This window comes from Rhinoderma darwinii, chromosome 13, assembly GCF_050947455.1.
Source record: "Rhinoderma darwinii isolate aRhiDar2 chromosome 13, aRhiDar2.hap1, whole genome shotgun sequence".
NCBI classification, from domain to species: domain Eukaryota; kingdom Metazoa; phylum Chordata; class Amphibia; order Anura; family Rhinodermatidae; genus Rhinoderma; species Rhinoderma darwinii.
Genome location: NC_134699.1, coordinates 29593922 through 29617443, shown reverse-complemented (window position 1 = coordinate 29617443; position 23522 = coordinate 29593922). Strand labels below are relative to the sequence as shown.

The following is a 23522-nucleotide window of genomic DNA, read 5'->3' as shown; positions in this document are numbered from 1 at the left end:
TTGTAGTAAGCTAGAACAGCCAATAGTTGTGGGGAACAATGGTATGATAAGGTTATAGCCCACTACCCGATACAATGTCACTATGTGGTGACATCCAGTTGTGTGATCGAGTCAATGTCTTACCCAGCAAGTCATATAATAATATTCAGATCTTTGGCTCTCTAGTTGTTGCGAAACTACAATTCCCAGCATACGGCTCCTGTTGTGAGTTGTAGTTTCACAACAGCCACAAATTGAAGATCTCTGATGTAAAAAATAAGGCCAAGAAAGTTCAAGCATACGTTTAGCTTGTAAACAGGCAGAAGGAAATAGGGGATTTATGACGAAAACAACTAATCCCTTTATCTTTATTGTCTGGCTTTAAAGGAGATAAACATAGAAGATCCTGTTCAAATTCAAACTACTATCTACATATTGTGTAAATCTGTCACCAGCATTTCACCTATTGAACTTTACTTGTCCCTCACTGGCCGCTGCTATCAAAAGTTCATTGCCGTTATCCCCTCTCCTAAACTCCTCCCCCGACTGTAAATAACGGTCTGCAAACATTTTGCGCCTTTTATCGTAATTATCCGGAGTCCCTTTGTGCGCACACACCAGAAGAGGACATCTTCTGGGGAAGGCGAGGAGCTGTCAATCAAAAGTAAGGAGGCGGGGTAAACCGGAAAGACTTGAGGAGTGAAGATTTGACTCTTTTCAAACGAAGATTTGACTCTTTTATGCTCATTAGCATACGGTGTGGGAACACTAAAAAGCTGAAATACTAAAGATACAGAGACGACTAAGAAGACAATTATAGGTTATATAGAAATGATTTTTCACCCACCACCACCAGGTATTGCTGGTTTAATAGGTGAAATGCTGGTGACAGGTTCCCTTTAAAGGCCCTTTTACACTGGCCAATTATAAGGCAAACGATTTTTCACAGATTGCTCTTTCCCAATAATTGCCCTGTGTAAACAGGGCAGCGATCAGCGGATGAACGAGCAAACGCTGGATCATCTGCTGGTCGTATCGTTTTCAAAAAGTAAAATATTATCGTTGTCGGCAGCGCGTCTCCTGTGTAAACAGTGGGACGCGCTGCCAACATGATAGAAATGTATGGGGACGAGCGATCAGAGTAACGAGCCCTCGCCCCCATACATTACTGATCATAGCTCCTTGTGAAAGGAGCAAACGAGCTCCGACCAACGAACTGTGCCGTTGGTCGCGCTCGTTTTCACGGCCCATGTGACCGTGTAAAAGGGACCCTTACCATGTTTGCGAGATCCGGTTATAGTTGGAATAATCTTATCCCTATACAGCAGATGATATTTGTCCAATAATTATCAGATGATGGGATATGATCAATCAATCAGAACCGATTAATATACTGGCCATTGCATTTTACTAGTTAACAATTTGAAGCTATTCTGTGCCAATGAAATAATATACAATACGTTGGTTTATTGACTTACGAATAATAGTTATGTCTATGACTTGCTCAGGCCTCATGCACACGACCGTGCTCGTAATTACGACTCGTAATTACGAGCACGGCCGGGCACGGGCAGCCGGCCGCTTTTGCGAGCCGTGCTGCCATTTTAAAGTATAGGAGCACGGCCCGTAAAATGAAAAAATAGAACATGTTCTATTTTTTTAACGGCACGGGCACCTTCCCGTGAGAAAACGGGAAGGTACCCGTGACTAACAGAAGTCTATGGGCCTGTTACTGCGGGTCGTAATTACGACCCGTAATAACGGGTGTTTTTACGGTCGTGCGCATGAGGCCTTAAACGGGTTATTCTTATCACATAGCGGCCATTGAGATTTATTTTATTTATTTCCAGTTGCTTATATAGCGCCAGTATATTGTGTGGCACTGTACAGAGATTGCCATCACTCACAATGGGACAGTTATATTTCCCCTATTTCCACCACACACACTTTAAGGCCAATTTTGTAGGAAGACAATTCATTTAGCCGTATGCTTTTTGAGGTGTGGCAGGAACCTGGAGTACCTGAGACCCACACAAACAAGGGGGGAGCATACAATCTCCATGCAGATGTTATTTCTAGTTGGAACCCCAATTCTCCAAAGCAACAGTTCTAACCCCTAAACCATCGTAAATCCTGATCTTGACGGAAATGATGAGAACCACCAAAATGAATCTTCATAGGAGGCTTTGGGTACTTTCAATATGGCTGCCTGCAACCCCAAAACAAGCGTCATATCCAATAATGCTGTAACAAAAATGGAAAAGTTGAATTTCTTATCAATCTATAGTCATGAATTTGAATATAAAACACCTAAATTCAAAAATAAAATGGTATTTGTCTGTCGATTTTGTTGTCCTCCGAGCTGCGAGTTGGTCACTTAGATTTCTTGTGATAAAAAATCTGTAATGGTCCAAAATAGAGGGCGGCAAATCAATAAGTGAAGCAAGATCCATTTGTTTTCGCGATTGCAAGTACCTGGCAAATAATATTATTTATTTCAGCTCAGTTATGAGAAGAACTAAAAAGTGTTGTAGAGATTAATTACTTAAAGAGGCTCTGTCACCAGATTTTGCAACCCCTATCTCCTATTGCAGCAGATCGGCGCTGCAATGTAGATAAGAGTAACGTTTTTTTTTTTTTTTAAAACGAGCATTTTTGGCCAAGTTATGACCATTTTTATATTTATACAAATGAGGCTTTCTAAAGTACAACTGGGCGTGTTTAACGTTAAAGTACAACTGGGCGTGAATTGTGTCACTTGGCCAAGTAGCTACATCGACTTACCTGCAAACGCCGATGCTGCTGCAGAATCATCTGTAGCCTCTGGTGCCGGTGTCCTCGCTCGTCTGACACGATGCAGGACCTGGGGCAGGAAGTGAGTGACGTCACAGCGTGATCTCTCGAGAACACGCTGTGTGTCTGTGCACTGCCAGTAGCTGGGTGGTAACGAAGAGAAGTGGATGATGCGGATTCGTCAGCATCATACACTTCTATTCACAACGCCCAGCTAGTAAAACAAGTAAAAACGCCCAGATGTACGCACATAATACACGCCCAGTTGTACTTTAACGTTAAACACGCCCAGTTGTACTTTAGAAAGCCTCATTTGCATAAATATAAAAATGGTCATAACTTGGCCAAAAATGCTCGTTTTAAAAAAAAAAAAAACGTTACTCTTATCTACATTGCAGCGCCGATCTGCTGCAATAGGAGATAGGGGTTGCAAAATCTGGTGACAGAGCCTTTTTAATATCTCTTTATAGTTGTCGGTTTTTCTAGTACAAAGCCCCAAATCCTCTGCAAAAACATAAAATAAAATTATACAATTTTGGCATCCTGCAGCCACCACTAGGGGGCACTTACTGAATAGTTTTATTTTTAAAGGGGTTTTCCACCTTCTGACCACTGTTGACCTATCCACCGGATAAGTCATCAGTATATAATCGGTGCGGGTCTGACACCCGGACCCCGCACCGTTAAGCCGCTCCGGTGGCCTGCAGATGTTATGGCACATAATGCTATGTACAGAGGCGGAAGCAGTTGTCGCCATGCTGCAGAACTGCAGGTCTGCAGCTATTCACTTATAGGAGCAGAGCTATTCACAATAGGAGCAGAGCTGCAGTACTGTATTTCAGATGCTATTACGTGGCCGGAGCCAACTGCTTCCAGCATGTACGTCTGATGCACGGAGGCACCGGACCAGCAGATCTGTGCGGGGCCCGGGTGTCAGACCCCCACAGATCATGTACTGATGACCTATCCAGTGGATAGGTCATCAGTTCTCAGAAGGTGGAAAACCCCTGTTCAATGTACAACAGTATACAGTAAGCTCCCTAGCTCCCTCTAGTGGTTATTGCAAGCTACTAGAATTTTATCATTTAACTTTATTTATTTGCAGGGAATATGGAGCTCTGTATCATAAAAACAGAGCTCCAGCCGCTATAAGATATTGTAATGACGGGGGTAGGGAAACGGACAAGTGAGCCCTAATCTACCCGCCACTCTGTCCCTGCCTACTTGCAACGACCCGCCCTAGGCGACGGGGTACAACTGGGCGGCGGTCCCTACGCTCAGTAAGTGCACGAGACAAACAGACAAGGGAACACAAAGCAAAGGGAAAGGGGCAGTTGCCCACGGCAACACCGTGAGCAACAAGAGGTGTGAACGAGCCGAGTCAAACCAGGAGTGCACGAGGTACCAACGCAGAGCAGGAGAGTAGTCAGTAAGCCAGGGTCAGTATGGCGCAGGATCAAATAGTAGAAGCTGTAGCTGGGCCAGGAAACCACACGAGAAGAATCACAAGCAAAGGAGGAACAGGAAAGGCAGGTATAAATAGACAGAGGGCGGGAGCTAGCTCCGTCTGGCCAGGCTGCGATAGGCTCTCCCACTCCTAAGCCTGCCATCCTGAGTGGTGGAAGATGGAGTCAGTCTCACAGACATAGAAGCAGATGCAGACTGATTATCTATGGGCGTTAACCCCGAAGCTGTGCCTGGCAGATCCTTTACAGTACCCCCCCCCTTTTATGAGGGGCCACCGGACCCTTTCTAAGTGGACCTGGTTTATTGGGGAAACGAAGGTGGAACTTCCTGACCAATACCCCAGCGTGAACATCCCGGGCGGGTACCCAAGTCCTCTCCTCAGGCCCGTATCCTCTCCAATGGACCAGGTACTGGAGGGAGCCTTGGACCATCTTGCTGTCCACAATCTTGGCCACCTCGAATTCCACCCCCTCAGGGGTGAGAACGGGAACAGGAGGTTTCCTCGAGGGAGCCAAGGACGGGGAGCAGCGTTTAAGGAGGGAGGCATGAAACACGTCGTGTATTCGAAAAGATGGGGGCAACTCCAGTCGGAAGGAGACAGGATTGAGGAATTCAATGACCTTATACGGCCCAATAAACCGGGGAGCAAACTTCTTGGACGGGACCTTAAGGCGCAAGTTCCTAGACGATAACCACACCAGATCCCCGACCATAAACAAGGGGTTAGCAGAACGTCTTCTATCAGCCTGAGTTTTTTGTACGCTCTGGGACGCCTCTAGGTTCTTCTGAACCTGGGCCCAGACTGTGCACAGTTCCCGATGAACGACCTCTACCTCGGGATTGTTGGAACTACCAGGTGAAACGGAGGAGAACCGTGGATTAAACCCAAAATTACAGAAAAAGGGGGAGACCCCTGACGAGTTACTGACCCGGTTATTAAGGGAAAATTCTGCGAGGGGAATGAATGAGACCCAATCATCTTGACAGTCAGAGATAAAACACCTTAAATATTGTTCTAGAGATTGATTAGTCCTCTCAGTTTGGCCATTAGTTTCAGGATGGAAGGCAGAGGAGAAGGACAGATCAATCTCCAACTTTTTACAGAAAGCTCTCCAAAACAAAGAAACAAATTGTACCCCTCTGTCCGAAACAATATTGACAGGGACCCCATGGAGACGCAGGATGTGTTTGACAAACAAGGTAGCTAACGTCTTGGCGTTGGGTAGTTTCTTGAGGGGCACAAAGTGGCACATCTTACTGAAGCGGTCTACTACCACCCACACCACCGACTTGCCTTGAGATGGAGGCAAATCGGTGATAAAATCCATGGAGATATGGGTCCAAGGTCTCTGGGGAATGGGCAAAGAACGTAGTAAGCCCGCTGGTCGGGACCTGGGAGTCTTGGACCTAGCACAAACCTCACAAGCGGCGACGTAGGCCTTAACGTCTTTAGGCAACCCAGGCCACCAATAGTTTCTGGCAATGAGGTGTTTGGTACCCAGGATGCCTGGATGACCAGATAGTGCGGAGTCATGATTTTCCCTAAGTACCCTTAGCCGGTATTGCAGGGGAACAAACAGCTTGTCCTCAGGAAGGTTCCCGGGAGCTGAACCTTGATCAGCCGCAATTTCAGAGGCTAAATCAGAATCAATAGAAGAAATGATTATACCAGGAGGCAAAATACAAGCAGGATCTTCCTCCGAAGGAGGGCTGGCCATGAAGCTACGCGACAGTGCATCGGCCTTAATATTTTTAGACCCAGCCCTATAGGTAACCAAAAAGTTGAATCTGGTAAAAAAATAGCGCCCATCGAGCTTGTCTCGGGTTTAGCCTCCGGGCAGATTCTAGGACAACCAGATTCTTGTGGTCGGTAAGGACTGTTACCTGGTGCCTAGCCCCCTCCAGGAAGTGGCGCCACTCTTCAAATGCCCATTTAATGGCTAAGAGTTTGCGGTTGCCAATATCATAGTTACTCTCAGTGGGCGAAAACTTCCTGGAGAAGTAGGCACAGGGACGGAGATGGGTGAGGGACCTGGTACCCTGGGACAAGACAGCCCCCACTCCCACCTCGGATGCGTCAACTTCCACGATAAATGGCTCCATTTGGTTGGGCTGAACCAGCACCGGGGCCGAGATAAAGCACTTCTTAAGGACCTCAAAAGCCTGGACAGCCTCAGGAGGCCAGTGGAGGAGATCAGCACCGTTGCGAGCGAGGTCTGTAAGAGGCTTAGAGATGACCGAGAAGTTAGCATTAAATACCCTGTAATAATTAGCGAATCCCAAAAAACACTGTAACGCCTTCAGGGAGGCAGGTTGGACCCATTCCGCCACAGCCTGGACCTTGGCGGGGTCCATGCGGAATTCATGAGGAGTGAGGATTTGACCCAAAAATTGTATTTCCTGTACCCCAAACACACATTTTTCGGTTTTCGCAAACAGTTTGTTTTCCCGAAGGACCTGGAGGACCTTCCTGACATGCTCAATGTGGGAGGACCAGTCCTTGGAAAACACCAGTATGTCGTCAAGGTACACTACAAGAAATACCCCCAGGTAATCTCTCAAAATCTCATTTATGAAATTCTGGAAGACCGCAGGAGCATTACACAACCCAAAGGGCATGACGAGGCATTCGAAATGACCTTCGGGCGTGTTAAACGCAGTCTTCCACTCATCCCCCTCTTTGATGCGGATAAGGTTATACGCCCCCCGTAGATCAAACTTAGAGAACCATTGGGCCCCCTGAACCTGATTAAAGAGATCAGGAATCAAAGGAAGGGGATACTGGTTCCTTACAGTGACTTTATTCAAGTTACGGTAGTCAATGCATGGCCTAAGACCACCATCCTTCTTCCCTACGAAGAAGAAGCCAGCACCTACCGGAGAAGTAAAGGGGCGAATGTAACCCTTGGCCAGGCATTCCTGGATATACTCTCTCATGGCTTCACGTTCGGGACAAGAAAGATTAAATATCCTACCCTTAGGAAGCTTAGCTCCTGGTACCAATTCGATAGCGCAATCGTATTCTCTATGAGGAGGTAACACTTCGGAGGCCTCCTTAGAGAAAACATCAGCGAAGTCCTGAACAAACTCAGGTAACGTGTTCACCTCCTCAGGGGGAGAAATAGAATTAACAGAAAAACATGACGTCAAGCATTCATTACCCCATTTGGTAAGCTCCCCAGTATTCCAGTCAAACGTGGGATTATGCAACTGCAACCAGGGAAGGCCTAAAACCAAATCGGACGATAATCCCTGCATCAACAGTACAGAGCACTGCTCCAAATGCATGGAGCCAACAAGGAGTTCGAAAACAGGGATGCTGTGTAAAATAACCATTAGCAAGAGGAGTGGAGTCGATACCCACTACCGGGACAGGTTTAGGCAAATCAATTAAAGGCATAGCTAGAGACATAGCAAATTCCACAGACATGATATTAGCAGAAGATCCTGAATCCACAAAGGCACTGCCGGTAGCAGACCTACCACCAAAAGAGACCTGAAAGGGAAGCAAGATTTTATTACGTTTTATATTTACGGGAAATACCTGTGCGCCCAAGTGACCTCCCCGATGATCACTTAGGCGCGGAAGTTTTCCGGCTGCTTATTCCTACGCCTAGGACAGGTGTTCACTTGATGCTTGTCATCCCCACAATAGAAGCAGAGACCATTCTTCCTGCGGAACTCTCTACGTTGTCGGGGGGACACGGAGGCCCCGAGTTGCATAGGTACCTCCGAGTCTTCCGTGGAAGAGCGAAGCAACGGGACCTCGGGAGGCATCATGAGGGAGTCAGAGGGGAAAACACAAAAACGTTCAAGCTGTCGTTCACTGAGACGTCGGTCAAGTCGTACCGCTAAAGCCATAACCTGGTCTAGGGAGTCAGAAGAGGGATAGCTAACTAGCAGGTCTTTCAGGGCGTTCGACAGACCCAACCTAAACTGGCACCTTAAGGCAGGGTCATTCCACCGAGAAGCTACGCACCACTTCCTAAAGTCAGAACAATACTCCTCAACAGGTCTCTTACCCTGACGTAAGGTCACCAGCTGACTCTCGGCAAAGGCAGTCCTGTCAGTCTCGTCATAAATGAGTCCAAGAGCAGAAAAGAAACGATCAACGGAGGAAAGTTCAGGGGCGTCAGGAGCCAAGGAGAAGGCCCACTCTTGAGGCCCTTCCTGGAGCCAGGACATAATTATACCCACCCGCTGGCTCTCAGAACCTGAGGAATGAGGCTTTAAGCGAAAGTAGAGCCTACAACTCTCCCGAAAGGAGAGAAAAGTCCTCCGGTCCCCTGAGAACCGGTCAGGCAACTTGAGGTGGGGTTCAAGAGGTGAGGTGAGGGGCACTACCATGGCAGCGTCAGGCTGGTGACCCTCTGAGCCAGGGCCTGGACCTGTAGGGAGAGACCCTGCATTTGCTGGGCCAGGGTCTCAAGGGGGTCCATAGTAGTGTCAGGGAGCAGGGTAGACTAGGTATACGGGCTTGTGATTATGTAATGACGGGGGTAGGGAAACGGACAAGTGAGCCATAATCTACCCGCCACTCTGTCCCTGCCTACTTGCAACGACCCGCCCTAGGCGACGGGGTAAGTGCACGAGATAAACAGACAAGGGAACACAAAGCAAAGGGAAAGGGGCAGCTGCCCATGGCAACACCGTGAGCAATAAGAGGTGTGAACGAGCCGAGTCAAACTAGGAGTGCACGAGGTACCAACGCAGAGCAGGAGAGTAGTCAGTAAGCCAGGGTCAGTATGGAGCAGGATCAAATAGTAGAAGCTGTAGCTGGGCCAGGAAACCACACGAGAAGAATTACAAGCAAAGGAGGAACAGGAAAGGCAGGTATAAATAGACAGAGGGCGGGAGCTAGCTCCGTCTGGCCAGGCTACGATAGGCTCTCCCACTCCTAAGCCTGCCATCCTGAGTGGTGGAAGATGGAGTCAGTCTCAGAGACATAGACTCAGGTGCAGACTGATTACCTATGGGAGTATACACAGAAGTTGTGCCTGGCAGATCCTTTACAGATATACTAAGAGATTAGGAAGCACAGAGTTTTGGATCCATTTAGATTTAGTAAACAAAATTGTGGTAGTGGTGTCTTGCAGCTCTAATCCATCAAAAACTATCACTAGATGTCTAAACAAAATACCCCTTGGACTGTGGTTTTTCCTGAGCAGGGAGTTTTACATAAAAAAAATATAGGGAATACTGTGCAAGAACTGCACTGTGTGAGCCTAGCCTTAGTTTATGCCAAATGCTGCCATAGAGGTTGATCAAGTGCTGACCATATGAGAAATTCCCACAGCTGATGTAATACAGTCTTTGAATTGGGGCATACAAAGTAGTATTTATGGCACCTAATTATGGTCATGGTTAAGGATTAAGTTGAATATTCAATACAATTAATTCTACTCCATCTGTACACCTACAAGACATGTCTATTATTGTCAAGTACATAACCTTCTAATTTTGCAAACAGACAAGACCAACGGTATCACCTAGAAAGCTTAGCTAAGCATTTTCAGTATTACCTGCATTCTGACGTCCTTTCATGAAGGGGACTCTGCCCTCCGCATTGTCAACAAGGCTATTTTCACCGTTTCTTCATCATTTCACAGTAATATGACACTGATGAACAGTCATCGCCCCCCCCCCCCGCCCCCAACCATTACCTACGTCATCCATGTAATTTTGTTAACAATGTGCTGCTAAAGGGATGTTCATGAGGTCAAAGATCACAGTGACTGGCTTTAGATACAGACAATATAATAGGCAGCTGCCGGGAGCCAGACATCAGATCAGAAGACTCAAACCAAGTAAACAACCTTCCAAGAGCTCATCGAAGAGACAAAGAGATGGAGAATGGAATGGATAGTCTTCACCACTCTGGAGTCCAAATGGTCCAATATCTCCAGACAAACTACAAGAGTTCCCAAGACTGGTTCATGTTCATCTCTTTTGCTGCTGATCTAAGAAATACCTTCTTTGTTTTCTTCCCCATCTGGTTCCACTTGTGCGAGTCGGTGGGCATCAAACTGATCTGGGTGGCAGTGATCGGGGACTGGCTCAACCTCGTCTTTAAGTGGTGAGTATGCTGCAGAAGTCCTGCTTGATATAAGACTCTAGGACATCGAGTAATATGAGGCTTGACCGATTGATTGGGAATTCAACTTTGGTTCATATTATTAGTCAACTTAAACTCAAACTACAACTGTCAGAGCATGCTGGGAGTTGTAGTTTCACAACAGCTGGAAAGCCGCAAGTTGGGCACCCATTCTATGAAGAGTACCTCCAGTGTTGAGGTTCATTTTATTATGACCAATTCTCCAATATATTGATATAGGTCGAAATACATATATTATAGGAAATTAAGATTATTTGTGCCTATCTATCTATCTATCTATCTATCTGTGACTTGATAGATAAATGTGGGATATATAGATAGATCTATCTCATATTTGTTTAATCTCTATCTATCTATTCCATATCTATCTATCTATCTATCTATCTATCTATCTCTTGTATATCTATTTTTCGATCTATCTGAGATAGATTGATAGATATGCAATAGATTGAGATGAGACAGATATGAGATAGAAAGATAGATCGATCTATCTCATATCGGTTTAATCTCTATCTATCTATTCCATATCTATCTATCTATCTATCTATCTCATATCTATCTATCTACATATCTATCTATCTACATATCTATCTATCTACATATCTATCTATCTCTTGTATATCTATTTTTCGATCTATCTGAGATAGATTGATAGATATGCAATAGATTGAGATGAGACAGATATGAGATAGATAGATAGATAGATAGATAGATAGATAGATAGATAGATAGATAGATATGTAGATGATAGATAGATAGATAGATAGATAGATAGATAGATAGATAGATAGATAGATAGATAGATAGATAGATAGATTAGATAAAAAGAGATGAGATAGATCTATCTGTAACAACTGGCAGGTATGTGAACCCACTGGTCCACTCCGCCGTAACGGAGCAGCTGCTGATCAACAAAGTCAATGGCAGTCAGAGAAGTACCAAGATAGACAGAAGTGGGTTTGTGCAGGACAATGGAACTTGGCTAGGACACCACACAGGAGTAGGGCAGTCGTCTCAGACACTGGATTTGTCTAGGACACCAGGCAAGAGTAGTGCAGTAGTCATGGACACTGCACTGGATTTGTCTAGGACACCAGGCAGGAGTAGTGCAGTAGTCACGGACACTGGATTTGTCTAGGACACCAGGCAGGAGTAGTGCAGTAGTCACGGACACTGGATTTGTCTAAGACACCAGGCAGGAGTAGTGCAGTAGTCACGGACACTGGACTTGACTAGGACACCAGGCAGGAGAAGTGCAGTCCTCACAGACACTCGACTTGGCACAGGCACCAGACACAGATGGTGAAGTCGTCACGGACACTCGACTTGGCACAGGCACCAGACACATATACTGGATTCAGAAAACGGGATACAGCTAGGAACCATTTGCAAGACAAACACTGGGAAGACCCAACATTGCTCAGGCACTAGAGCACAGGGCAGGTCAGACTGTATAGCCCAGGGTGTACAGGGTAGGCTGGGGAATCTTTTAATAGTGTGCACGCTGGCCCATTAAGAGAAAATCAGAGCGTGCGCACGCACACTATGGGAGCTAGGATCAGGGTGCAGAACTCGTCGGCTTCCCCAGGGAGGAAGAGGTAGACACCGGTATGGAGTGCAGGTAAGCTGACAGCCACCAGGGGAGATGGCAGTGGTCAGCGACCGTCGGCACAACACTTTCTTTTAGATTCTTTAAGATCGTCCTTATTTAGAATGACTGCACTTTCTGTCTATGTATCTACCTATAAATTTATCTTTCTATTTATCCCATGTCTATCTCACATCTATCTATCTAATACCTATAAATCTATTTATCTATCCCATGTCTATCAATCTATTGATCCATCTATCTATCTTCTATCGAATACCTATAAATCTAGCTAGCTAGCTATCTCATACCTATTTTTTTTATCTATCAACTTCTTTAAAAGGGGGTTTTACACTGGGCAATTATCGGGCAAACGATCGTTCATAGAACTCTCGGGAGTTACAGCCCCTCATTCTGTATGAAGTGTCTGATTTGCTCATGTGAAAAGAACATTTCATTGTGTTAACCGTCCAATATATGAGATTCATGTAATTCCCTTGTGGCTTATGAGCTATATTTCTTTATCTCCAGGATCCTGTTTGGCCAGAGGCCATACTGGTGGGTGCATGACAATGATTACTACAACAACATGACTGCCCCCATCATCCAGCAGTTTCCTGTCACCTGTGAGACTGGTCCAGGTGAGAAAATCCGTCTTATCTCAGATTCAATGTCAGGTTCTTATTGTTTCCCTCAGAAAGTAAACAATACACAGGTCAGGAGGCCCTCATAATGCATATATTATATCCAATTACATTGCACCATAAAAAAAATCTTACTACATTTATTACACTAAGTTATTGCACACTGAAATAAACACACGTCTTCACCTAGTACCTGATGTTGTAAACTATGAAATATATCATGTAAAATAATATTCATGAATACTTGTGTCCTCAGGGAGTCCTTCAGGTCATGCAATGGGTTCAGCTGGAGTCTACTATGTCATGGTGACATCACTGCTTACAATCATGCTGAATAAGAAGCCATCAATCACCTTTAAAAGCAGGTAAAAATAATAATAATAATAATAATAATAATAATAATAATATACTATTACTTGCACTTTGTGCTGCTTGTTAATAAACCAGGGCTTCAACAAAAAATATTTGAAAAATAATATAAAAAAAAAATCTAAATGTAATCCTACAAAAAAATTACAGAATTAATCTATCTTCTGCAAGACACTGTATAGTCAGCCTTTTGGAATTCATTGGAGAAAAAAATACAGATCGATAAAAAGATATGAAATAGATAGATAAATATGGGATTGATCGATTGGTTTTTAAGGGACAGTTCTTGAAAACGTTGCTAGAAGTGTTTGTATTGCGTTCACCTGGTGTACGCTGCCTCTGCAGTTGTACTGATAGCATCTTTTTCTCCTCTAGATGTCTTCAGGCTGCTCTCTGGGCTGGATTCTGGGTTGTCCAGATTTGTGTCTGCCTCTCACGAATCTTCCTTGCTGCTCACTTTCCCCATCAAGTTGTGTGTGGAGTCATATCAGGTCAGTACAACAATTCTCAATGCTCCTAGTTCCTTCAACTTAGGACGAGCTCTATGTAACACAACCTCTGAATAGATGGTAGATATTGGCCAATAGATTAAAGGGAATGTGTTGCCAGCAAAACATGTTTTGTTTTTTTTTAGTTAAACAATTAGTGTGTAGGTGATTAAACATTGTTCTAATTTTTTATTTTTTTTCACGAGTCAGGAAATATTATAAATTGGATTCAATTGGATTCTAATTTATAATATTTCCCATTGCTGGTCACTAGATGGAGCCATTCCCAAAATTGCAGCATTGCATGTGGTAAAGCAACCACATTGCTTTATGCTGCAAAATTGGGTAAAAAGCCCTCGCTCTAGTGAGCTCTCAGCATCCCCCCCTCCTTTATCCTGGCTAGTGCCGGGAGAAACGAGGGGTTTGAACGGTCTAACCTCCTATACTGTGTGTCGCCATTTTTTGAGCGAACACACAGTGTAGAAGGTTTACATACACTAGTAAAACACACTGAAACACAAACATACATAGAAATCCCTTACCTGCTCCAGTCGCCGCCGCTCCCTCCGGTCCATCCGCTCCGTCTGCTGCCGCTGTTCCATGTGCACAAGTCCGGAAGCCGCGACCGGAAGTAGTAATCTTACTGTCCGGCCGCGACTTCCGGTCCACAGGAAAATGGCGCCGGACGGCGCGCATTTCAAATTGAACTGTGTGGGAGCGGCGCATGCGCCGTTCCCACACAGCGGCGTACATGTTAGTGGATGGAACGGGCCCCGTTCGCAGTCCCTATGGGACTGGAGCTGCCGTATTCCATGTCTGTATGTGTCGTTAATCGACACATACAGAAATGGAAAAAAAAATGGCAGCCCCCATAGGGAAGAAAAAGTGTAAAAATAAGAAAAAGTAACACACAAACACACAAATTAATCCAAACGTTTTTAATAAAGCACTAACATCTTTAACATATTAAAAAAAAAATTGTGGTGACACTGTTCCTTTAAGATTCCTTAGTCAAAATTATGACGATGGCGAATGGCGGATCAGACAAGTGGTGCCCAAAATGTGTGGGAGCCAATCTGCCTCTACTTTTATAGCCATAGTGATTGCCAGCCCAAAGATCTATCAGACTACATTTCCATCGATGGCCAACTTCAGGATATTTGATGCTGAGTTCATATCATATATTCCGTCACTCGAGATGTTGACCGCTAATTGTTCTGTCCATTCTCATTGTAGGAATGCTGGTTGCTGAAATTTTTGGAAATGTTCATTTTATCTACAAGACCAGTTTAAAGAGATACGTGTATACGACTCTGTTCCTGCTCTCTTTTGCTTTGGGTTTCTACTTGGTCCTGAAAGCAGTGGGGGTAGATCTCCTGTGGACACTGGAGAAAGCCAAAAGGTGGTGTGACCGACCTGAGTGGATCCACATTGACACTACTCCTTTTGCTGGACTGTTCAGGAATCTTGGGATCCTCTTTGGATTAGGCATGGCACTTAACTCCCAGATGTATAAGGAAAGCTGCCAAGGGAAGCTATCAAACCAGATCACATTCCGTCTCTGCTGTATAGCAACTTCTCTGGTTGTTCTCCATGTTTTTGACAGCTTCAAGCCACCTACGAAAGTTGAAATGGTCTTCTACTTCCTCTCCTTTTGCAAAAGTGCAGCTGTCCCCTTAGCTTGTGTCGGGATTGTTCCATACTGTATATCTCACATTATGTACCAGAAAGAGAAGGTTCTATAAGAGTTGGACAACTGTTTACATTGGACATTTGCAGATGAGATCGGAAATCCAAGGACAATATTCCAAGAGGGTTGACATCAGCCATACGTAACATTTCTTCACTAGAGACTACAAATCAACTCAGAATCTCTATAAATGAATATGGTCAAGCTAAGGAATGTAAAAAGCAACATATTTTACCAAGACTTTCCAGAAAATAACAAAGATTTGACATTTGGGCCAAGGCTTTTATAAGAAATAGGTGAAATTCTGGTAGAGAATCACAAAAAGACCGCTGTTTTTGCATAGGGCTGGTCCAGGGTCAGGATCAGAAAGGTGGTGACATGTAGTATTCAACACAATAGGGGCAACCATTCACCTCTATATTGAAGCCTTAAAACTTTTGTATGTTAATATGTTCTTCATTTCTAAGAATAATGGATTGATCTAGTGGTGACAACACAAATGGTTAAGAAAAAAACCGACTGCCTGCCCCCTAACAAAGGTGCTAAATACCCATCCAGTATTATTGTACAACGCCCATTCCATGTCTGAAAATAGTTTCTTGTTTGTTAGTTAATCGAATTGTATTTGTCAGGTTGCCCCCCATTATTTCTCTTGACGTGGGGGATATTTGTCATTGAAATAATCATTTTCCTGTTGTCACAGATCAAAGGTGATAACGTCTCATTTTTTCTGGTATGTTTCATATTGCTAAAGTTATTAAAATAAAAATTGTTCTTTTGTACAAAATTTGTGTTTATTCGATTTATTAGATGGGTCAAAACTCAAACAAAATTCACCAACTTTAGGATTATATATGCACAAAAAAAGCGGAGTACAGAGCCAGGTGTATATAAAAGATAACACATTGTATTAATTACACATATGGCACTGGTAATTGCAAACTGAGAAGGTTCAGGGCCAGGGCTCCCATTTCTTGGGCCCAAAAGCAGTGTCCAAAGATGAGAGAAAACGCCCGCCTCCCTGCCACCGGCATGGTCCCCAAGATTAGTCCTCGGAGATCAATTTGTATACTACGCATAGGCGTAAGTTAGGCCCCATCTGTATCAGGGCCCCCTCTCTACCATGTGCCATTCATACTGGTGGCTTCTTATTTGGAAGGGGTACCTTAGGGCCACCTCATGCACCAGGGCCCAGTTGCTGCTGCACCCATTATAGAGTGTCTTGTACTCCTTTATAAGATATTTGATCCCCCCCCCCCCCATGTGTTTTGTACAGGGAAACGCTAGCTGTTCCCACGATATGAAAGAGGTCCTCAATACTAGTCAATTATTTCTTCATTAACTGAAGAGCAGGGACACGTTTTGCTTGCACAGTCCTCCAGCTTCTTGGAGTCGACATTTGGCAGATTTACAGCAGTGGTGAAAGTTATTGGAGTAAAAACATGTTTATGCTTAAAAGCACAGGCGCCAGATCCCTGCCTTGTGTCATGTACATTTTGTTTTCTTAGAAACTCTCCCTGAAGTCTCCTCACCTAGCGGGCACTCTGCTGTCTCTTTTACCTATCACCTACTTTCTCAAGACGTAGGCAACATTCCCTGAAAAACAATTGTCAGGACACGCATGCAGCAGTAGAAAAACACTGGACGTGGCCAAAATTCTTTGCAAAAGGAACTAGTTAAAAAACCTCAGAGGAAACGTTTCACTACTGATTTGTGACAACGCCCCAGCAAAAGCAAAGCTGGACGTAACAATAAGCGGTTGTTCACACACACCATTAAAAAAGGCTCAAAATTACGTACCTGTTTTCAAGGGCTTCTTTTTACGCGGCGTTTTTTTAATTCAGCAGCGTAAAAATAAAGCCGGATTCACAAGAGGGTGTTAGGTCTGTGATATACGGACCGTATGCGACAGTATTTCCCGGACCGAACACTCTGCAGAGAGCCGGGCTCCCAGCATCACAGGTATCTATGACGATAGGAGTCCCTGCCTCGCTGCCAGACAACTGTCCAGAAATAGATACACGGTGCAGTTTTATTCCGCAGCATGTCAATTGTATTTGCGTAAACACTGCTTATTTGATGCAGGATTTCCCCATTGATCTCAATGGGGAGGTATAAGCCGCAACAAGTAGCAGATGTTGCGTTTTTCCGATGCACAAACAACAATACTCAGAAAAAAATATATATATCTTATACTTACCCAGAATTGTGTGTTTCTTCCTCCAGTATGGCCTCCTGGGATGACATTTTATCCCATGTGACCGCTGCAGCCAATCACAGGTTGCAGCGGTCACATGGGATGAAACATCATCCCAGGGCTGCAGAATGTGTGAGCTCAGGGAAACGCTTCACCACGGTAAGTATCCTCTTTTTTTTTTTTTTTTTCTTCTGTGCAGTTTTCTGAAGTTGACATTCAAGCCAGAAAACTGAACCACGATTTGGTGGAGTTTTTCATTTGGAATTTCCTGCGGCGCACAGGGCGAATACAATGCGTCCTTTTACACAGCGTATCCACCCAGTGTGAACATAGCCTTAGTGTGCAATTCCCCTGCAGTGCCGCCACAGAAGTAATAAATTATTACACGGTTCCAATTCAAATCAATGGACTGTTCGTGTAAAGCAGACAGGCCGGGTCCTCCAGAGCAAGGAGCTTTTTGCAGCCATTTTTTTTTTTTTTTACGGCTAACTGGTGGAGATCCTGAATAGACTACTTGAAATAGGTTTTCTAAGCGCGACAACCCCTTTAACTGTGAGGGTATGTTCACACGGCAGCATCCATTACGGCTGAAATCACGGATCTGTTTTCAGGAGAAAGCAGCTCCTGAATTTCAGACGTAATGGCATGTGCAGGCGTTTTTCGCTGCGTCCATTACGGACGTAATTGGAGCTGTTTTTTCATGGAGTCAATGGAAAACGGCTCCAATTACATATAAAAAAATGACCGTCGCGTAAAAAAAATGACCGTCGGCACAGAACATCGTAAAGCCCATTCAAATGAATGGGCAGATGTTTGCCGGCGCATTGGAGCCATATTTTCGGACGTAATTCGAGGTTAAAACGCCCGAATTACGTCCGTAAATAGGGTGTGTGAACCCAGCCTAAGGCCAAATACACATGAGCAATATAGTGGCTACAAATTCCTATGATGATGTTAAGGCCCTTTTACGCCGGCCGATAATGCGAGTGCCGATCAACAAGACATCGATGATCGGCGCTCGTTTGCTCCAGTCACAAATAGCTATGTATGGGGACGAGTGGTCTTTACTCCGATCGCCCGTTCCCATACATTATTATCATGTCAGCAGCGCGTCTCTCTGTTTACACAGGGAGATGTGCTGTGACAACTATAACATTTTACTTTTTGAAAGCGTTTGCTCGTTCATCTGTTGATTGCCGACCTGTTTACACAGGGCAATTATCGGCAATGAGCGCTATATGAACGCTCGTTTGCATGATGATCGCCCAGCATAAAACTACCCTTTAGTTTGGGCCATTAGATTGAGACCGGATTCACACGAGCGTGTTCGGTCTGTGATATACAGTCCGTACATCGGCCGCATTTCCCGGACCGAACACACTGCAGGGAGCCGGGCTCCCAACATCACAGTTATCTATGACACTAGGAGTCCCTGCCTCGCTGCGGGGAAACTTTCCCGTACTGTAATCATGTTTTCAGTATGGGACAGTAGTTCCACGGGGAGGCAGGGACTCCTAGTGTCATAGATAACTGTGATGCTAGGAGCCCGGCTCCCTGCAGTGAGTTCGGTCCGGCGAAATGCGGCCGACATATGGACTGTATATCACGGACAAAACACGCTCGTGTGAATGAGGCCTTACACTTGTGTGAATCCGGCTTTACACTTGTGTGAATCTGGCCTTAATGACAATCATTAGGCCTCATTCACACGACAGGGTTTCCCGGCCGGGTGCCGGCCGTTCATAAATCGGCTGGCACCCGGCTGCATTAGGAATAATAGACCCCTAATGCGGCTATTCACACGACCGATTTTTTGACGGTCGGGAAAACCGGCCGTCAAAAAATAGGACATGCTCTATTTTCGGCCGGGTACCCGGCCGCTCAGCTCCCATAGAAGTCTATGGGGCCGGGTAATACACGGCCGTCACCGGAATGTGTCCCGAGTGATGGCCGGGTTTTCCGTCGCTTGCGCTCTATCTCCTCCTCCTCACAGCGCAGAGTGCATGTGAGGAGGAGGAGTTGATGCCATTTGGACGAATGGCATCGCTGTACACTGTGTGGCAGCGCCGGGGTGTACAGCAGGTGGAAGGGAGCGCTGGCTCCCTTCCCCTGCTTGTTTTAAAAGCGCCCTGGCCCGGCGACACTAGCAGCTGCTGCGGCTGCTACTACTGTAGCGACGCCACTATAGCAGAGCAGGGAGGTATCTCCCCGCTCTGCTATGTGCTAGCCCCACTTTAGCTCCTTGAAGGAGCGGAATTCCCGTGTTTTCGGGGATTCCGCTCCTGGACAGAGCGCTTGATGTCTCTGTCCATATCTGGGCAGTGACATCAGGGGAAACTGAAGCGGAATCCCCGAACACATGGGGATTCCCGGGGTTTGGTGCGTGCAACGTTTCGGTCAAAGGACCTTCGTCAGGCACTACAAGTGTACAGAAGATTACACGTAAGTATATTTGCATCATATACATATATAAATCATAAAAGTAACATAACGCATGACATAAGTGAGAAATAAAATTTAAATTGAAAAATAAAATGCGATATAAAATAACAAACGTAAATAATAGTGTTACAACAAGAACAGGGTCTAAGGCAAAAATGCATATGAGATTCCTACATTATAAATGATGTACATATCATAAAGTAATGAACTACAATATTGAGTGTAAGTGGATGGATGACATCCTAATCCTTGGCACAGCGACACGATATGATCAGATATACGGTATAAAGTGGAATGTCTCCCAGAGATCTAGATAATACACGGTATAATTTAATAATTGACAGTATCCATCATCATATTCCATGCTGGCCCGATCCCTGATAGAAGAAAAGTGTATACTGGTGGGCGGTTATGTCGAAGCTTTTTTTCTCAAACGGAATATCTAGACTCCAGTATTTAAGGAAACAAAACATAGCAGGATAAACATAGTGCACTTGTTATTGTGTAGGTATAATACCTTGTACAACACATTAATGTTTTATAATCAAGTGGGCAGATAACACATAGTGACTTAGCTAACATAGTAAGTCTGTTAGATATTAGGTAACCCATGTACTCATTTGCTGCAGGCTGCTAATATGTTATCAGATTACAATGTCACTCCTTTAAACTTTCTAGATGGGCAACTTGGGTAATATATGGTAAGTACACTGCTCACTATCGTCTCACAGGTGCAACTGGGTAAAAGAACTGCAGAGAGTGCAAGGCTATTATAGTCGTACCTCGTTCCCACTGGTCGCTGGTATGTCCAGATGATCGGCGCTGTCATCAGTCTGGCGGGTTTCCGCTTGTTTTGGCGCTAATTTGAGTGTAACACTCATGGTTTAAATATCTGTGTAGGGCGGGCGGTGGGCGTTCCTCAGCGTGCGTCTAGCTGTAAACGTCACGCTGAGGGCGTTCTATTTGCTTGCCAGAGAGATGCTCGTGGTATAACCCCTATACTGACCCGGCCCAGCCAACAGCTGATTGGCCGGCGCCGACTCCTACCACTCCCACTCTCTCGGGCGTGTGTCTGCTGAGGGAAATCCCTGTTACGTATTCCTGGTTAGTTTCACAGCAAACTAACACTTGTGCCGTGACCCGGGCGTGTCCTGCTGAAGGGGAACCATAGTAGCGCAGATCTGGTAGGTTTTTGAAACCTATGTCTCTAGGAGGATAAGTTTAGAGGTAGAAATAGTGGTGGCCTGGATTATAGTAGATGAAGGTATAATCAGTAACATCCACTACATGGTGGGTTCTGATAAATATTGTGAAATGTTATTTAAGGGGCCTGATTGTGTCCCAGATTGCCGTCACCGAATGGCATGCATATTAATTATCGTTGACCTGTACATATGGGGGCAAATAGTTCTTGATTGCTTTCTGCCTCTCCTCGTCCTCTTCTTGGGCGTCTGCCCCGTCGTTGGCCTAAAAAACAGTTCCCATACGGTCTTTGCTGACGGTAAGAGCAACATACGATGCAACAAAACCCTACTACAAATCCCAGCACATTTTCCGTCTAGAACTCACAACATCTCGCAGCTACAATTCCAGGTGACAGAGCATATACCAGCCCCAAGGAGAGGAGGGGATAGGATTAAGACACTAAAACGCAGGGAAGCATACTGGATCCACAGATTGCAAACATTGGAACCCAGAGGCCTGAATAGGGAATACGAAGTGAGCAGTTTTATGTAATTATGAAACAACAGTTAAGAATACTGACGCAAAATATGACTAATGCCTCTTTTTTCAGACACGCTGACCTAACATAGGGCATACAGCCTACCATCATCCGATATATGCAGAACATGGTATCCTTGAGAATATTGGATTTTTTGCACAGTAGGTGATGTGGTAACTTACATAAGGTATTGGGCCATGTTAACACTCATACGTATTCTACCACAGGTTATTTTATTCCATCTAATACCAGTATACAGATAATGACATGCCCCCGTACATAGAGGCAATTATCCTATGTTTCGTTGCATCAGTTTTCCCTGATTTTCCCTTCCCCGCGCACTTTATGACTACAAGAATATCTGTTGGAACTGATGTTTACGTTTTGAAGTCCATTGGCAGGGACCTATCCGAGAGGCTCATAGTTGTAGAAGAGCGTAGTGAGAGTATTTGGTTACTTTGTTACCACTTTTTGGGCTGGACACAGACTTTAATGATTGGTGCTCCATGCCAAGAACACAGTCAGAAATATTTTTCCAGTAAATGTATTGTTTAGAAAGCCAAAATCTTAATGTCTTGTGCATGTACAAGCAGATTTGGCTTCAAATTCTGTGACTAACGCAAGATCAGCATTCAATACTGCCTTTAGGGAGCAAGTTGTTTATGTCAAACAATGAAGCTCGTCCATTCATATATTTGGCTTCCTCGTTGTGACCCTGCCTGAGATGGTGGGGTTCACTTTATATCATTCCCAGCATCATAAAAAAATAAAAATAATTAAAGGGGAATTCTATATTTACCTTCTGATGTGTTATGGAAACATGCCAGAATATACCACTGGTGGAGGCGTCAGTTAAGACCTTGAATGATTCCCAGGATAAAAGTGCGTCTGGCTCTTGGGAAATCACTAGAACATCTTTGCCACTGGTTGGAGTTCCCATAAACTTGAGTTGATGACCCACCCCTCCCCATATTCCATGGATCTCAAAGGTGACTTGTTCCCTATTCAAATGAATGAAGCTTCGCTGCAGTACCGGACACAACCCATGGACAAGAACGGCGCTGTGTTTAATAAAAGGACACTTTTTTTTTTTCTTTTTTTTAATCCTGGACAAAATCAATTCGTCTTTGCTTTAAACCTGCAATACCTGGTGGTAGTGGGTGAAAAATCCTTTCTATATAACCTATAATTGAAATGATCTCTCTGTATACAGTTTTCCTAAGCTAGTATAGCAACAAAGCTATAAAGGCAGAGATGCAGTGTAAAGAATGGGGACAGAGCTGCAGCCTGAGCCTCTAATAAGACAGTAGGATGATTTCCGACAAAGCAGATAAGCTACAGTCATCGATCTTAGCTGTGCCCTAAAAACAAATGGCTGATAAGCATTACCCATAGACACCGACTAAAAGCGAACAACTGGACATTGGACTATTTTAAATCCGACAGAATTCAATGCAAAATATTTCTTTAAAAATGGAGGAGGGGTGAGTGTCTGACAACTGACAACCTATCCCTAGTAGAAACAGGTAGGTCTTACAGAAAAAAAAATACAATACAACTCGGCTGGTCCTCTCCCCTTCCTCCACCCCAGAGAATAAATGCCCGGAGAGCCCTACCACGGCCCATAGACAGTTAGGGTATGTTCACACGGCAGCGTCCGTTACGGCTGAAATCACAGAGCTGTTTTCAGGGGAAAACAGCACCGTAATTTCAGCCATAATGGCATGTGCAGGCGTCTTTCGCAGCGTCCATTACGGACGTAATTGGAGCTGTTTTTCCATGGAAAACGGCTCCATTTACGTCTGAAGAAGTGACAGGCACTTCTTTGACGCGGGCGTCTTTTGACAGCGGCGCGTAAAAAAAATGACCGTCGGCACAGAACATCGTAAGACCCATTCAAATGAATGGGCAGATGTTTGCCGACACTTTTGAGCCACATTTTCGGACGTAATTCTGGGCTAAAACGCCCGAATTACGTCCGTAAATAGTGTGTGTGAACCCAGCCTAAAGGAACCCTGTCACCAGCA

At 44.7% G+C, this 23522-nt stretch overlaps 2 protein-coding genes across 2 annotated transcripts in view; both read left to right on the top strand.

Annotated features, from left to right (window-relative positions):
• RPL27 (ribosomal protein L27) overlaps positions 1 to 23522 on the top strand; it is a 397834-nt gene that overhangs the window by 317672 nt on the left and 56640 nt on the right. The window lies entirely within an intron of this gene.
• LOC142666668 (glucose-6-phosphatase catalytic subunit 1-like) lies at positions 10007 to 15920 on the top strand. Its single transcript, XM_075846812.1, has 5 exons — positions 10007 to 10315; positions 12474 to 12583; positions 12843 to 12951; positions 13331 to 13446; positions 14680 to 15920. The coding sequence occupies exons 1-5, from the start codon at positions 10086 to 10088 to the stop codon at positions 15186 to 15188; spliced, it is 1074 nt and encodes a 357-aa protein (XP_075702927.1). The 5' UTR covers positions 10007 to 10085; the 3' UTR covers positions 15189 to 15920.